This window comes from Bubalus bubalis, chromosome 1 (assembly GCF_019923935.1).
Source record: "Bubalus bubalis isolate 160015118507 breed Murrah chromosome 1, NDDB_SH_1, whole genome shotgun sequence".
NCBI lineage: Eukaryota > Metazoa > Chordata > Mammalia > Artiodactyla > Bovidae > Bubalus > Bubalus bubalis.
Genome location: NC_059157.1, coordinates 145,055,854 through 145,072,093, shown reverse-complemented (window position 1 = coordinate 145,072,093; position 16,240 = coordinate 145,055,854). Strand labels below are relative to the sequence as shown.

General features: G+C 38.0%; 1 protein-coding gene across 3 annotated transcripts in view; it reads right to left on the bottom strand.

Moving 5' to 3' along the window:
* Window positions 1–16,240, bottom strand: part of WDR49 (WD repeat domain 49) — a 170,372-nt gene that overhangs the window by 63,132 nt on the left and 91,000 nt on the right. For all 3 annotated transcript variants that reach the window (XM_006077286.4, XM_044945189.2, XM_044945192.2), the window contains 2 exons: window positions 4,374–4,538; window positions 986–1,101 (listed from right to left, as the gene is read on the bottom strand). In XM_006077286.4, coding sequence (XP_006077348.3) covers window positions 986–1,101; window positions 4,374–4,538 — 281 coding nt within the window. The remainder of the gene's footprint in view (window positions 1–985; window positions 1,102–4,373; window positions 4,539–16,240) is intronic.

Genomic DNA, 16,240 nt, shown 5'->3' with positions numbered 1-16,240 from the left:
GCATTAGACACAACCCTTCCCTAAGCGTGATAAAAATCCCCAAAGATATATTGCTTGTTTTCTAGGTATAAAATTTGATTTAATCTTAGCTTCAAGCCATTACAATCATATTTCTATAGTGAATAATCTTGGGCAAATTACCTACTAGAGCAATATTTCTTGAACTATTGAATTTATGGACAATGTATTTTTGAAACATATCACACTTTAATTTTCTTAGGGCTTATACAATGCCATAGAAAAGCCCCTGTTTATGATCCCTTAGTTCTCTCAGGAAAAGAGGAAAACAAAGTAATTTTCTTTGTAATGAAATGGAAAAATTGCTCTTTGAATACAGTAAGTGGAATGTGAAAGACCCTTCTCTACTCTGAAGTGACGGAGGTGCTAACACAGATTTCAGCAAGCTGCTCCCCTCTTGTGCTGCAACTGCAACTGAAACTAAGAAGAGAAGAAGGAATGAGTTCCTTTTACAGTTGAAAGAATGAAGTTTATACATTAAGAATTTATTGACTGTAAAATTTGGGAAAGTTTTGGATTTAACACTCAGGAAGTGGTATTATGTTTCTATCTGAAATGGTTAAAGAAAAAGACAGGTTCCTAAAACCAGGAGAAAGCACTGTTAACACTTCTCAAAGCCGCTCAAGCTACATGATCTTAAAATATTTTATTCACTAAGCATCCAGCCAGTTCCAAACAGTTTCACTCATCAAGGTCACCAGCAAGTTAAAGACTCAGAATTAGGATTAAATCAGTTGAAGCAGAAAACAGGATTTCTGGGTTCTTTTTCCTTTTGTGGTGGTGGTGGTGGTTTAGTCTCTAAGTCATGTCTGATTCTTGCAACCCCATGGGTTGTAGCTCACCAGGCTTTTCTGTCCATGGGATTTCCCAGGCAAGAATACTGGAGTGGGTAGCCGTTCCCTTTTTCAGGGGATTATAAAACTCTCTCCTTTTACCTTCCTACAGTTTTGCATGAAGTCTATCATACCTGTCCCAGCCTGTAACTAGGATTGTCTTCTTAAGAACCAGGATGTGTGAAATATCCACAGCTCCCTCTTGCCCAACATTGAGTGTGTGGTGACAACAGCCATTGAGGTCCCAGACCTTTAAAAGAGAAGTTAAAATCAGCTTTGAGATAAGAAAAGAAAATGTCTTCTCAGTGAGCAACAGGATGTAATAGGATTATTTCACAGTTTTTTGTTTACGTTCTTCACTAGGGTTGATTCACTTGAGACACATAATAATTAAAGCCTTCTCACCACTTAAATTTAGCTCATATGTTTATTACTCTATTTGTAACCTTATCAGTCTACTCTGATAATAGTTGATTCAAAGGCAATACATCAGTGTATATTTTTAAGGGGGAGGCAGTATAAAAACATGAAAAGCTTCATTTTGGAGTCTGTCAAAATCCTGTTTGTTTCTCCAAGTATCTTTCTAAATTTTGATTTTCTCATTTATGACACAGGACCTCTATTTCAGGGATGCTTGGAATTGTAAACATATAATACAGAGCTTGAAACACAGTCATCATGTCCTAGGTTTCCTATCTTCTGCCAATAAAACCTCCTGTTGACAGTGGGTACCAGACCCACATCCACAGAAGCACAAGCAATGCTAGTTTACCTCCTCAGGCCGGGGGATGAGGATGTAGACCAATCAGTTCACTTTAAGAGAGAAAGTAATTAGCTGCTAAAACTAAGCCCTGCTGTGAAACATTATTGGTACATCATCAAAGGGAAGATGGCACTTTCTATCGAGATAAAAATGCATATCCCTTTTGCCTCAAAAGTTCAACTTTTAGAAAATCATTACTCAGAGATCCTCATATGTGAAATTACGTATTTTAAAGGGTTTTCTGGAAGCATTGTTCATAACAGCTAAAAACTTGAATCAACTTAATTGCTCATTAACAAGGAATTGAACATCCAAATATGGAATATCTCCACAGTAGCATATAATACAGCTATTACAAAGAATGGGTCATCTCCAGTTGTCCAAGCTTTGTCCAAAACCAATCAGCCACAGGACCTTCAGCAAGTTGTTTATTTCCTTAGGTTTCAGGTTTCTCAACTGGTATAATAATAGTACCAAGCATATAGAGGGGTGTGTGTGTGTGTGTAAAGTGCTTAGGACAGTGCATGATTCATAGTAATATGCAATAAAATTTAACTAATACTATTATTGGTGTTGTTTGCCTTCATATAAATCAGTCTAATGCAGAAAATGTAAAATGCAGAACAGTATGGACAGTGGACTGCCACTGAAAAGCAAATGGTGCTCACAGTCTAGAAAGATGTGCAAGAAACTAGTCCTACTGGTAGCCACAAGTGAGGAGAAGGGAACGGGTTGAGAAGGACACTTTCTTCTCACTGCATATATCTTTTAGGTTTAAAATTTTATTGTATGCATACATTATTCAAAACAATTAATTTAAAAACATAAACTTGAAAACCGTGATAAGTAGGGCAATACTTTTAAATCTTTGATTGCATAAGTACTGGATTTGAGGTTCTAAATTATAAATGTGATTGGAAAAATATCATTCATTCTTGTTTCTTTTTAGAATATGGCCTGTGCAGCTCAATCTTGATTTATGCATCCTACACAGAAGTTGCCAGATTTCAGAATTCTATTGTGCTGTTGTGATAAAGATAAATGTACCTTCAAAAGCTGTGATTGTAATACTAAATTCACATTAACTTCTAAGATGTCAGGACTCAAGCTGAGACATTGAGGGGTGTACATGCTCTTTACCATGTCGCCTTGTTTTTCTCTAAACAGGGCTCTTATAAAGCCCACCTAAAATAATACCCACAGAAAAGTATATAAAGATTTGACTGTCCCCAGATCCTATGAAGCCCCTTAACTGGGACCAGTTTTGCAACCATCTACAAGTCTGCCCTACCCTGGACTCTATGACCAGTTAGTTCCCAACATAGGGATAAAAACAATCTAATCTGTTGCCTTCTTTTTTCAGTCTAGTCATGTATCCAAGGACTGGTATGTGGGATACTCACTTTTTTTTTTTTTTTTTTTGCCTAAGTCACTGTCTAATACTCCAGTTCCAGTTACTTCTATTTTATTCTACCTGACTATTGTGATTAGAATTATCCCATTATCTTCACACATTTAACCATTTTCTCACATGAAGATGTTTCTTGACTTAAACCCATGCTCCTAGTCCATACCTCAAGCCATTATCCTTCCCAGAGGTCATGTTCTGCTAATTTCCAGAGATGCTCACTGCAGCATGCTTCACAGTGATCAATGCACACTGGAATTCTCCTAAATACTTGCCTCCAAATTCCACAATGTTCTACCTACAATAGCAACCCACTCCAGTATTCTTGCCTGGAGAATTCCATGGACAGAGGAGCCTGTCAGGCTACAGTCCATGGAGTCACAAAGAGTCAGACACGACTGAGCTACTATCACTCACTCACTACCTACCTACATATCTAGGTAGCTTTCCACTACCGTCCCCAGCAGTCTATCTACCTGAATGCATCATACACCTTAACACAGGAGGTACCTCTAATTAATAGCCTTCTGATCCCACTTATGACAGAAACTTAAGAACAATTCAAAGCTTATTCGGGAAACTGCCTTCTGTTGGCTCAAAGTGTCACAAGTCATCTCCAATCCGATATTGTCATCACTTTCAGTGCTGAGGTGAGCAGAGAAGATTCACCGCTGGGCATGATTTTAGATTGTAAGAATCTAGCTTTACCTGAAATTTTGATGATTTCTGCAAAATAATATAGCGCTTTCCTCCCAGAAGAAATTAATAATAATTTGATAACTGAGAGGATAAAATAATGTTAGTTTAGCATGGATAATAAATAAGATTATGATTGTCCTTCCTACTATCCTTCTTTACTATCTTATTGATACTTACCTTCACATAAAAATGCAATTTACAAAACAGGTTGATTTTAAGATATTCATTTTCTGAAAAACTTGCATTCATGTCATTTTAAAATTTATGTACTTGCCCTGATTTCTCATTTTATAAACTGAGAAAAATGAAACCAAAGACATTAGCTAAAGCACACGAAAAGTATTCAGGCCTCTTATTCCCCAAAGTGGTCCTCTATCCAGAACACTGGAAAAGGCTTTCTGAAATGAGTAAGACAAGCTGTGCTTTGATTCTAAATAATTTATTCAGAAAAATCATTTATTCATTTTTCCACAGAGGTTTATTTTCCTAACAGCTTTGTTATTAGATGGTTTGAGTTATTTAGCTCTTCCTTGTCTCATCTCTTTTCTTCCAAGACCAAAAATACCAACACAGATATAGCCAAAGCTGTGTCTCCTCGCACAATGTTTTAGCCCCCTCCTATCTGGATAAAGAAGCGTCACTGTGTTCGCACCTTTATGGTCCCATCTGTGCTGCCAGTCAAAAGCCGCGTCTCATTTGCATCTTGGGCCATCGTGCTGATTTCTGCGTTGCCATGGCAACCGGTAAACTGTTTGATTTTCTGCCCAGTGTCTATCATCCAAAAGGAAACGGTCGACCCCACATCAGAGCTGATTACCTACGAGAAAATAACATTGTAGAGAAATTAAATATAGTCCAAGAATCCACCGTTTTTATTTCAATCAAAATATCCAGCCTGTGCATTTCCGCTAGTGAGTTCCACCAACAGTTAGAGACATTTTTGTAATGTATTTGCTTTCTTTTGTTAAGCTGATAACATTTCTATTTCTAGGCCAGAACTGAGGTAATGAAGTCATGATTCTCTTTATCAGAAAAGATAGGAATCTTCTTTACTTACCCACTGTTCAGCTTAGTGTCTAGAGACCATCCTGAAATCGAATCCTACTGAAAATAAACTTATAAATCTTTCACATTTAGATGAGAAAGTTGATTTTATCAGTCATGATGCTCTGACACTATTCACTCTAGGAAAATAAAACTTTTATTACATATCAGCTTTCATTTAGCATTCAGAAGGGAAAGCACCACCAACCATTATGGGGAAAAGTTCACATCAGCTGATTGCTAGAACTACTGCTTCTAACGCCATTAGTTCCTTTCCTCAAGGTACTGCATATATTTTCACAATCAGCATAATTATTGATGGGTCACTAAAAACAAAGAATCTAGGAAGGTTGAATATAAATCTGCATATAAACTCCAAGAAGAAGGCAACAAAACAAATGCAAGGATAGGATTGCATGCAATAGTCCCGCAGTAAGAAACTTAACAGTGTCAAGTAGCCTGCTTATTTAAGCTCTAGGTAGTTAGATGCCCTTTAAGAGATTTATAGGTTAAAATTACTTTGCTTATGTGACATAGGGAAGCAAAGGAAGGAAAGAAAAAACAAAATACCATTCAACATAGAAATATGTAGGTAAAAAATTGCCTGAAGCAATATCTAGATTTTTTTAAAATTTAAAGCATGACTTTATCCATTTACGTATTGATTGCCAATGTATAAATATAAACTTATTAGGAATTTGTTAAACTAGAGTGTCACATTTTCATAATTAAATGGGTTAAAGTTTATCAAATGCATGTTCAGAAGACCTGATAACTGGCTGTTATGCATGTATTCATCCATTTACTCATTCATTCATTCATTCACCCTACAGGCATTCACTGAACACCCACTGGGCACCAGCTCCACGTGGACAGTGGAGCTTCACTGATGAATCTCTGCTCTCAAGGGGCCTGTAGCCTAGGCTTCTACATGAGAATCACTTTAAAAATCACAATTTCAGACAAGACCAGAGTTGGAATTGGACCAACTGGACTAATTGGACCAGCAGTGGAATTTATAAAGGTTACTTAAGTATGCAGCCTGGGTCAAGTGCTACTGGGCTAGAGAGAGAAACAGACAAGAAATAAATAAATGCCCCCAAATCTTACAAGTACAGAGGTATCAGCACTCGGTGATCTGGGGACACAAAGAGTAAAACCCCAAATCCATTCACTGGAGTGGGGGATGGAGATAAAACATAAGGAGGCTCAATCGGGGATTGAAGGTAGGAACAATGAGTGCCAAGCCCTTTACATTCATTATCTCACTGGACCTTTATACAAACCCTGTAAAATTATGTTATCACTCTCTCTCTACCATGATAAAATTGAGATTCTAATCAGCTAAGTACCATTCCCAAGCTTATAACAAGGTTTGACTCTTAGACCTTCTATGACAAACACATCAAAAGCCTTCCTCTATTTCATCATTGTACCCCTAGATAGTTAAAGTGCTTAGAAGAGAGAACTTGGAGTCTCTTTCAAGCATGAGAAACAGTAAGAAGTGTCATGAAGCCAGAGTGCAGACAATAAGATAAATGATGGAATATCAGGTGAGAATGCAAACTAGCAACAGATTTGAAATCTTTAGTGAGCAATGTCAGAGAATAATAGTGTGTATAAAGTTTTTGTTGTTGTTGTTAACTGGGAAAGGGTTCATATCTTTCATTGGTTATCAGTGGCATGTATGACGCAAAATAAAATTAAGAATGATGTCTTTGTTCTAATAAGGAGGAGAGAAAAAGTGCATCTTTTATTAGTTAGTTTGTGAATATACCTCTGGCAACAGTGTAGAAAAAAAAACAGGTTGTGAGAAGACCATTCAGAGGCTGCTGTTATAGTCCAGGTAGAGATGCTCACCAAAGGCAGTAGTTCCCAGAAGCAAAAAAAGAAAAGGGATTGAATGAAAGGGCCACCGTTTAACAATCTTTATGCCTCAACAAAGAACTGATTATTGCATGGGTGTTCTTGTAGCCCTTTTTTCCCCTGATATTGCAGCTCTCAATTGGAAAATTTCTTAAATGATGTAAAACTATATCCATGCTACACATTTTCTCCCAGTGAACCAAAAGTAGCTTCAGTGTTTAATTACCATTATTAAACTATGGCATAATTTCTTTATATATATATTCATTCCTCCCTTTGGTATGAATTAAAGCCTCCTTTCCCCCTCCTCTCTTATTTCCACATGAATTAATTCTACAATTTAATAAACTAACAGGTGTTTCCACTTCAGGCTAAGCATATGTTAGACTGAATGAATGGAGACTCCTCTTTTTTTTCCTGAATACACTTGAATTTTATTTATATCTACACACAAACACATATTTATACCTATATCAATATCTCTAACATCCACACTCTTGTGTTGTTGGAAGAGGGTGTTTGCTATGACCAGTGCATTCTCTTGGCAAAACTCTATTAGCCTTTGCCCTACTTCATTCCATACTCCAAAGCCAAATTTGCCTGTTACTCCAGATGTTTCTTGACTTCCTACTTTTGCATTCCAGTCCCCTGTAATGAAAGGATATCTTTTTTGGGTGTTAATTCTAAAAGGTCTTATAGGTCTTCATAGAACAGTTCAGCTTCTTCAGCATTACTGGTTGGGACATAGGCTTGGATTACTGTGATATTGAATGGTTTGCCTTGGAAACAACAGAGATCATTCTGTCATTTTTGAGATTGCATCCAAGTACTGCATTTCGGACTGTTTTGTTGACCATGATGCCTACTCCATTTCTTCTAAGGGATTCCTGCCCACAGTAGTAGATATAATGGTTATCTGAGTTAAATTCACCCATTCCAGTCCATTTTAGTTCACAGATTCCTAGAATGTTGATGTTCATTCTTGCCATCTCCTGTTTGACCACTTCCAATTTCCCTTGATTCCTGGACCTGACATTCCAGGTTCCTATGCAATGATTGCTCTTTACAGCATCAGACCTTGCTTGTATCAGCAGTCACATCCAGAGCTCAGTATTGTTTTTGCTTTGCCTTCATCCCTTCATTCTTTCTGGAGTTATTTCTCCACTGATCTCCAGTAACATATTGGGCACCTACTGACCCTGGAAGTTCCTCTTTCAGTATCCTATCATCTTGCCTTTTCATACTGTTCATGGGGTTCTCAAGGCAAGAATACTGAAGTGGTTTGCCATTCCCTTCTCCACTGGACCACATTCTGTCAGCACAACAACACAAGAGAAGACTCTACACATGGACATCACCAGATGGTCAACACTGAAATCAGATTGATTATATTCTTTGCAGCCAAGGATGGAGAAGCTCTATACAGTCAACAAAAACAAGACTGGGAGCTGACTGTGGCTCAGATCATGAAATCCTTATTGCAAAATTCAGACTTAAATTGAAGAAAATAGAGAAAACCACTAGACCATTTGGGTATGACCTAAATCAAATCCCTTATGATTATAAAGTTGAAATGAGAAATAGATTTAAGGGACTAGATCTGATAGACAGAGTGGCTGATGAACTATGGACGGAGGTTTGTGACATTGTACAGGAGACAGGGATCAAGACCATCCCCACGGAAAAGAAATGCAAAAAAGGAAAATGGCTGTCTGAGGAGGCCTTACAAATAGCTGTGAAAAGAAGAGAAGTGAAAAGCAAAGAAGAAAAGGAAAGATATAAGCATCTGACTGCAGAGTTCCAAAGAATAGCAAGGAGAGATAAGAAAGCCTTCCTCAGCGATCAATGCAAAGAAATAGAGGAAAACAACAGAATGGGAAAGCCTAGAGATCTCTTCAAGAAAATTAGAGATACCAAGGGAACATTTCATGCAAAGATGGGCTCCATAAAGGACAGAAATGGTATGGACCTAACAGAAGCAGAAGATATTAAGAAGCGGTGGCAAGAATACACAGGACAACTGTACAAAAAAGATCTTCATGACCCATAATATGATGATGGTGTGATCATTCACCTAGAGCCTGACATCCTGGAAGGTGAAGTCAAGTGAGCCTTAGAAAGCATCACTATGAACAAAGCTAGGGGAGGTGATGGAATTCCAGTTGAGCTATTTCAAATCCTGAAAAATGATGCTATGAAAGTACCGCACTCAATATGCCAGCAAATTTGGAAAACTCAGCAGTGGCGACAGGACTGGAAAAAGTCAGTTTTCATTCCAATCCCAAAAAAAGGCAATGCCAAAGAATGCTCAAACTACCGCACAATTGCACTCATCTCACACGCTAGTAAAGTAATGCTCAAAATTCTCCAAGCCAGGCTTCAGCAATACTTGAACCATGAATTTCCAGATGTTCAAGCTGGTTTTAGAACAGGCAGAGGAACCAGAGATCAAATTGCCAACATCTGCTGGATCATGGAAAAAGGAAGAGAGTTCCAGAAAAACATCTATTTCTGCTTTATTGACTATGCCAAAGCCTTTGACTGTGCAGATCACCACAAACTGTGGAAAATTCTAAAAGAGATGGGAATACCAGACTGCCTGACCTGCCTCTTGAGAAATCTGTATGCACATCAGGAAGCAACAGTTAGAACTGGGCATGGAACAACAGACTGGTTCCAAATAGGAAAAGGAGTACATCAAGGCTGTATATTGTCACCTTGCATATTTAACTTATATGCAGAGTACATCATGAGAAACGCTGGACTGGAAGAAGCACAAGCTGGAATCAAGATTGCCATGAGAAATATCAATAACCTCAGATATGCAGATGACACCACCCTTATGGCAGAAAGTGAAAAGGAACTCAAAAGCCTCTTGATGAAAGTGAAAGAGGAGAGTGAAAAAGTTGGCTTAAAGCTCAACATTCAGAAAACCAAGATCATGGCATCTGGTCCCACCACTTCATGGGAAGTAGATGGGGAAGCAGTGGAAACAGTGTCAGACTTTATTTTTTGGGGCTCCAAAATCACTGCAGAGTGATAGCAGCCATGAAATTAAAAGACGCTTACTCCTTGGAAGGAAAATTATGACCAACCTAGATAGCATATTGAAAAGCAGAGACATTACTTTGCCAACAAAGGTCCGTCTAGTCAAGGCTATGGTTTTTCCAGTGGTCATGTGTGAATGTGAGAGTTGGACTGTGAAGAAAGCTGAGCGCCAAAGAATTGATGCTTTTGAACTGTGGTGTTGGAGAAGACTCTTGAGAGTCCCTTGGACTGCAAGGAGATCCAACCAGTCCATCCTAAAGGAGACCAGTCCTGGGTGTTAATTGGAGGGACTGATGCTAAAGCTGAAACTCCAGTACTTTGGCCACCTCATGCGAACAGTTGACTCATTGGAAAAGACTCTGAGGCTGGGAGGGATTGGGGGCAGTAGGAGAAGGGGACGACAGAGGATGAGATGGCTAGATGGCATCACCGACTCGATGGACATGAGTTTGGGTGAACTCCGGGAGTTGGTGATGGACAAGGAGGCCTGGCGTGCTGCAATTCATGGGGTCACGAAGAGTTGGACATGACTGAGCGACTGAACTGAACTGAACTGAACATCCATACTTAACCAATTTATACAAACTCTTTTTTTTTTTTTACTTTATTTTGTATCAGGGTATTTAGCTGATTAGCAATCATGTGACAATTTCAGGTGCATAGTGAAGGTACTCAATCATACATAAACATGTATCCATCCTCCCCCAAACTACCTTCCCATCCAGGCTGCCACATAGCCTAGAGTGTAACTTCTAGAGCAAATGACCTGGATCTTCATAATAATATGATGTAACACTTTAGTTATCATTCCATGTAACTGTGTTTCTATCTGCTTTGGTTTGTGCAATATGCACGGTGGTTAAGTACTGGGCCTGGAGCCAGTATGTTTGAGTTTAAATGTCAGTGTGTAAACTTGGATTCATTACTTAATCTCTATAAGCTTCAGTTTCCTCACCTATAAACCAGAGAGATTCATAGTTATCCCTCAAACCGTTTTTAAGAGGTTTAAGTAAGCAGATACTTGTAAAGCACTTAGCGCAGTATATAGCATACAATAAATACTTCATAAAAGTTAGCTAGTATTACTATTCCGTTTAAGCTTAATAACCTGACCTCTTATTTGAATTCATGTCACTTTTCATATCCAAACCAATTTAATAAAAATATTTAATGACTTGGTTTCTTCCAGCCATGAGAATGAATGCAGACAGTTACATTTGAGAAACCAGCATTTTAGATGAACCTTGAAATTTAAAATTATGTCACAAGATTTTGCACATAATTGCTTAAGACTTTGGATTGTATTCATTAAAGACAAAGTCATGAAAACATAATATTCCAAACAAGTGAAAAAATGTTTAATTAATTGCCCTTATTCTTTTTTTTTAATGTATATATATTTTTAGTTGATGGATAATTGCTTTATAGAATTTTGTTATTTTCTGTTAAACATCAACATGAATCAGCCTTAGGTATACTATATATGTTCCCTCAAGGGAAATTTTTGATAGTGATCTTTGAAGAAAGGTTATGAAATTTTTTGTTTTTGTTTAGTTGCTAAGTCATATCTGACTATTTTGAGACCCCATGGGCTGCAACCCACCAGGCTCCACTCTCCATAGGGTTTCTCAGACAAGAATACTGGAGTGGGTTGCCATTTCCTACTTCAGGGGATCTTCCCAACCCAGGGATAGAACCTGCATCTTCTGTTTGATAGGCAGATACTATACCCCTGAGCCACCTGGGAACCATCTATTCAAAAATATTCATTGATCTATTATATGCTAAGCATGTCAGCACTAAAAAATATCCTTTGACAGAAACAAAAAAAAAAGAAAAAGAAAGTAAACTATGTTCAAAGAAAGATGTGCTTACTTGTTCAAGACTGGCCTCGTTCACATTGCAAAGCATCTCATCATCCACCCACTGCTTTTATCTTATGCAGACATTTAATCAGGAGTTAGGAACCTTCGCTTTTTGCTGCTTTATACTCCCCTTCCTCTGCCTTAACTGGCTGAGCTCCAACATACCTTTCATCACTTTTCAGCACGTTTCTCTACTCATTTCACAATTTCTCATGAAATCTGAATCAATAATGACAACAGTGTACAGCCAGTCAGATTTCATTCTATGGCAATCTGCCTTAAGGCGCAGTCTTCAGGAAAACCATGTGTTGAAATATAAGGACTGACTATGTCACAAACACACACCCAGTATTAACCAGAATCTACTCTCACTAAGACAATATCAGAATACAAGAATAACAAGACAAGTGAAAAGACATTCAAAGTCTAGTGAGAGAGAAGCATGTTTCACATCACTTGGCAGATGAAGAGGTTTGACTATCAGACGGTGAAGATGGTATTTATAGCAAAATGTTTTTATCAGTGATAAAACCCAGAAATAAGTATTGGCATCACATTTATATGCCACATTTTGATGATATCAAGTCCCTTTAAGTTTTCAGTTTACTCCTGACTGCTTTTCATCAGATGAGACCTTAACCGTTGAGGACCGAGCTTTGGCATCTGCAGAGCAGAAAATAGCATGGTCTTAATAACTACACTTCAGTGCAAATGGACCTTGTGAGCAAATCATTCTGATGGAGAAATGCTCCACCTTATGTACCAGAGCTAATCGCTGTTTAGGAATATAGAGGTCTTTTTGTCGCTCTCATCTGAAGCTGTCACAGTCAATCAGAAAATTGTAAGAGATGGGAGGCGCTATCCATGCCCCCTGAATGTCTTCTTGCTATTTCAACAACAATAAGCACTTCTATTCTATTTTATATGTATCTCAAGTTCTAGGTCTAGGCAAGAAGAATCAAAAATTACAGAATTGCAGTGGCGGATGTTGCTTGCCTACCAAGGGATCAGGACATTTGATTGAATTGCTGTTCATAATTTTATTTTTTTTAAGTCAGTGCTGTTTATAGTTCCATAATATAAAGCAGGCTACCTCTTTTATTTCTATTTTGCATCAAATCTCTAGAAGTTACAACTCAGTAAGTAGTGAGGTGAGAAGAATAATAATATCTCAGAGGACTGGTACAGACAAAGAATGCAAATATTTTAAGGACGTCATTTTCCATTTATAAATCTTATTTGTCAGGTATCACCTCTTTCTAGATGAATTTATAATTGGACTTTTTAGATTCGTTCCTTGAGTTTACTGAACCCCTACAATATGCAAGGGCTTCTCTGGTGGCTCAGTAGTAAAGAATCATCCTGCCAATGCAGGAGATGCAGGTTTGATCCCTAGGTCAGGAAGATCTCCTGGAGAAGGAAATGGCAGCCCACTCCAGTATTCTTGTCTGATGGTAGTGGTTTAGTCGCTAAGTAGTGTCCTACTCTTGTGACCCCATGGACTGTAGCCTGCCAGGCTCCTCTGTCTATGGGCTACAGTCTATGGGGTCACAAAAGAGTCAGATGCAACTTAGTGAGTAAACAATAAGAACAGTATGCAAGGCACAAGGCTAGGCACTGGTGATTCAACAGTGAAAAATTCCTGCCCTTATATTTAGTGGAGGAAGGTTGGAAGCAATGCAACTGAAAAACAAAAAAGACATGCATACATACACACACGTGTGCCCACACACACACACATACACACACAATATTTAACAGTGAAAAACATTATGGAGAAAACTATAACCAAGAAGAAGGCAAAGATCACTGGGAGTGGGTACAAACTTGGAGGCTCAGGGAGGTTTCCCTAAGGAATTATTTGAAGAAAGATATGACTAAGGTGAAGGAGGGAGCCATACAGATACCTGGGTGAAGAGAGTTCCAGGCAAAGTAAACAGCAATACAAAAGCCCTGAGACAGAGTGTCTTTAGCATGTTCAAGGACTAGCAAGGAGGCCAGCAAGGCTTAGGCAATGTAAATCAGGAGAGGGGCCACAGGCTGGGACCATCTGTGCTCATTATTCAGGTGTTCAAAATACTCCCCAAATGACCAGGCACACACAGGGATTAGGGTATGAAGTCAGAAAAGCATCACTTCCCTTTTTTTGGCTAGTCTTTATTTAGCTTTTACTCCTGCTTTGTTCTGTGTATCTTTATACACAATACCCTTTGTTCTTTAAAGAAAATCTACACAGGAGGTATTATAATTCTTATTTTATAGACAATAAAACTTTGCTTAAAGAAATTAAATAACTTGCTCAGTGGAAATCATTGGGAAACTCTGAGTCTAAAACCTCACCACCTCCTTCCTTCTGAAAAATTGCTGAGAAAAAAAACTACTTCCAAAAATAGTTGAGATTGCATTGGACTTGCAGGTCCTGATGCCACATGCTTGGAAGTTTTTATTCCATCCTAACAATGAGTAAAAACCTGGACAAACTGAAAAATCAACAACTCTTCTTCAACCACTCCAAGAAGCGAGATCATAGGGCAGATCTTTGCTCTCCAAATTGAGGAGACCAACAAGCAGATCGAGAAAATCACAACCTACCAGAGCAGAAACTCATGAACCAAAAACTCCCTGGCGAAGGGAGCTGAGAGAGGAAAATCAGAACTGTAACTGATGGATTACTGGAAGCTCAAAGTGGACAAGTCTGAGAGTCAAAATTTTTCAGGAGCTGGTCATAGGGAGCTCTCCCACAAGTTTACGAGTATTATTTTGAGGTTACAGATCAGGATAAAGAAAGGTATCTCATGCTCACATTAAGCAAAATAAAGCAGAAGTAGTTGTATTAATTTCAGAAAAATCAGACTTCAGAGCCTTTGTCCTCTGAAGGCTTTGAGCTGGGCTTCCCTGGTGGCTCAGATGGTAAAGAATCTGCCTGCAATGCAAGAGTCTGGGGTTCAGTCTTGGGTTGGGAAGATGCCCTGGAGGAGGAAACAGCAACCCGCTCCAGTGTTCTTGCCTGTGAAATACCATGGACAGAGGAGCCTGATGGGTTACGGTTCATGGGGTCTCAAAGAGTCAGACACGACTGAATGACTAACACTTTCACTTCATGTTCAGGCTTCAGAGCAGGGAAAGTTATTAAGAAAAAAGCAGGGCATTTCATAAGGACAAAGGTTACTTTGCCAAGAAAACATAACAATCACCAACGTGTATATGACTAAAACCTTTGTCAAACTATGTGAGGCAAAAGTTGTAGAATTACAAGGAGAAATACATGAACCCACTGTTATAGTAGGAGACTTCAGCATCCCTCCATCAGAAATGGAAAGAACCATTCTAGGCAGAAAACCAGTAAAGATGTAGTTGAACTCAACAACACCATCAATCAACTGAATATAATTGACATCTATGGACTACCTCACCCAACAGCAGCAAAACACACATTTTTCTCAAGCGCTCATGGAAAATTCACCAAGATAAAACACACTTGGGGTCATAAAACACCCCTTAACAAATTTAAAAGAATAAAAATCATACAGTGTCTGATCGCAGATCACAATGAAATTAAACTCAGAACGTATACAGAAAGATAACTGGAAAACCCCTGAACACTTGGAGACTAAACAACACATTTCAAACAAAGCATGGATCAAAGAAGAAACATCAATAGAAATTTTAAAATATTTTTAACTAAATGAAAATGAAAATATACCTTATCAAAATTTATGAGATTTTCTTCTAAGTCCCAGGTCAGAGAAAGCAGTGCTTTGAAGAAAAATTATGGCACTACATACATGTATGGCAGGGGGTATCTAAAATCAATCATCTAAAATTCTACTTCACAAAAGTAGAAAAAAAAAGAGTTAATACAATATAAATAAGAAGGAGAAAAGAAAAATAAAATTAGAATAGAAATCAATGAAATTAAAAATAAAAAATCATTAAAATTAATGAAACCAAAAGCTTGTTCTTAGAAAAACATTTAAAAGTTGATGATATATCCAGGCTAAGTAAAAAAAAAAAAATGACAAAAGATGCACATTGCCAACATCAGAAATCAGAGAGAGAACATCACCCAAGACCCCATACACATTAAAGGGATTATAGAGGTATGCTAAACAATTCTGTCCTTACAAAGCTGATAACCTAGATAAAATGGGCTAATTTGTTGAATGACATAATCTGTCCAAACTCACACAAGAAGGAGTCTGAATAGGTCTATCAGTTCAGTTCAGCTGCTCAGTCATGTCCGACTCTTTGCGACCCCATGAATCGCAGCACGCCAGGCCTCCCTGTCCATCACCAACTCCCGGAGTTCACCGAATATTAAATAAATTATATCAATAGCTAATAGTCTTCCAAAACAGAAAGCAGCAGATGTTGAGTTTTACCAAACATTTAAGGAAGGAATTATGCCAACTGTATACAATCTTATTCAGGGAAAAGAAGCAGAGGAAATACTTCCAAGCTCATTTTATGAGACCAGCATTACCAAAATCAGACAAAGACATACAAGTAGAGAAAAGTATAGATCTATATCCTCATGAACATAGTGGCAAAAGTACTCAACAAAATAATTTCAAATCCAACAAAGTATAAGAAGCATTTGATTGGTTCAACTTCTGAATATTAATGCAAACCATCATATCAATGCAATATTATCATAAAATTAATGCAACATAATCATATCATTCACCAGAATGGG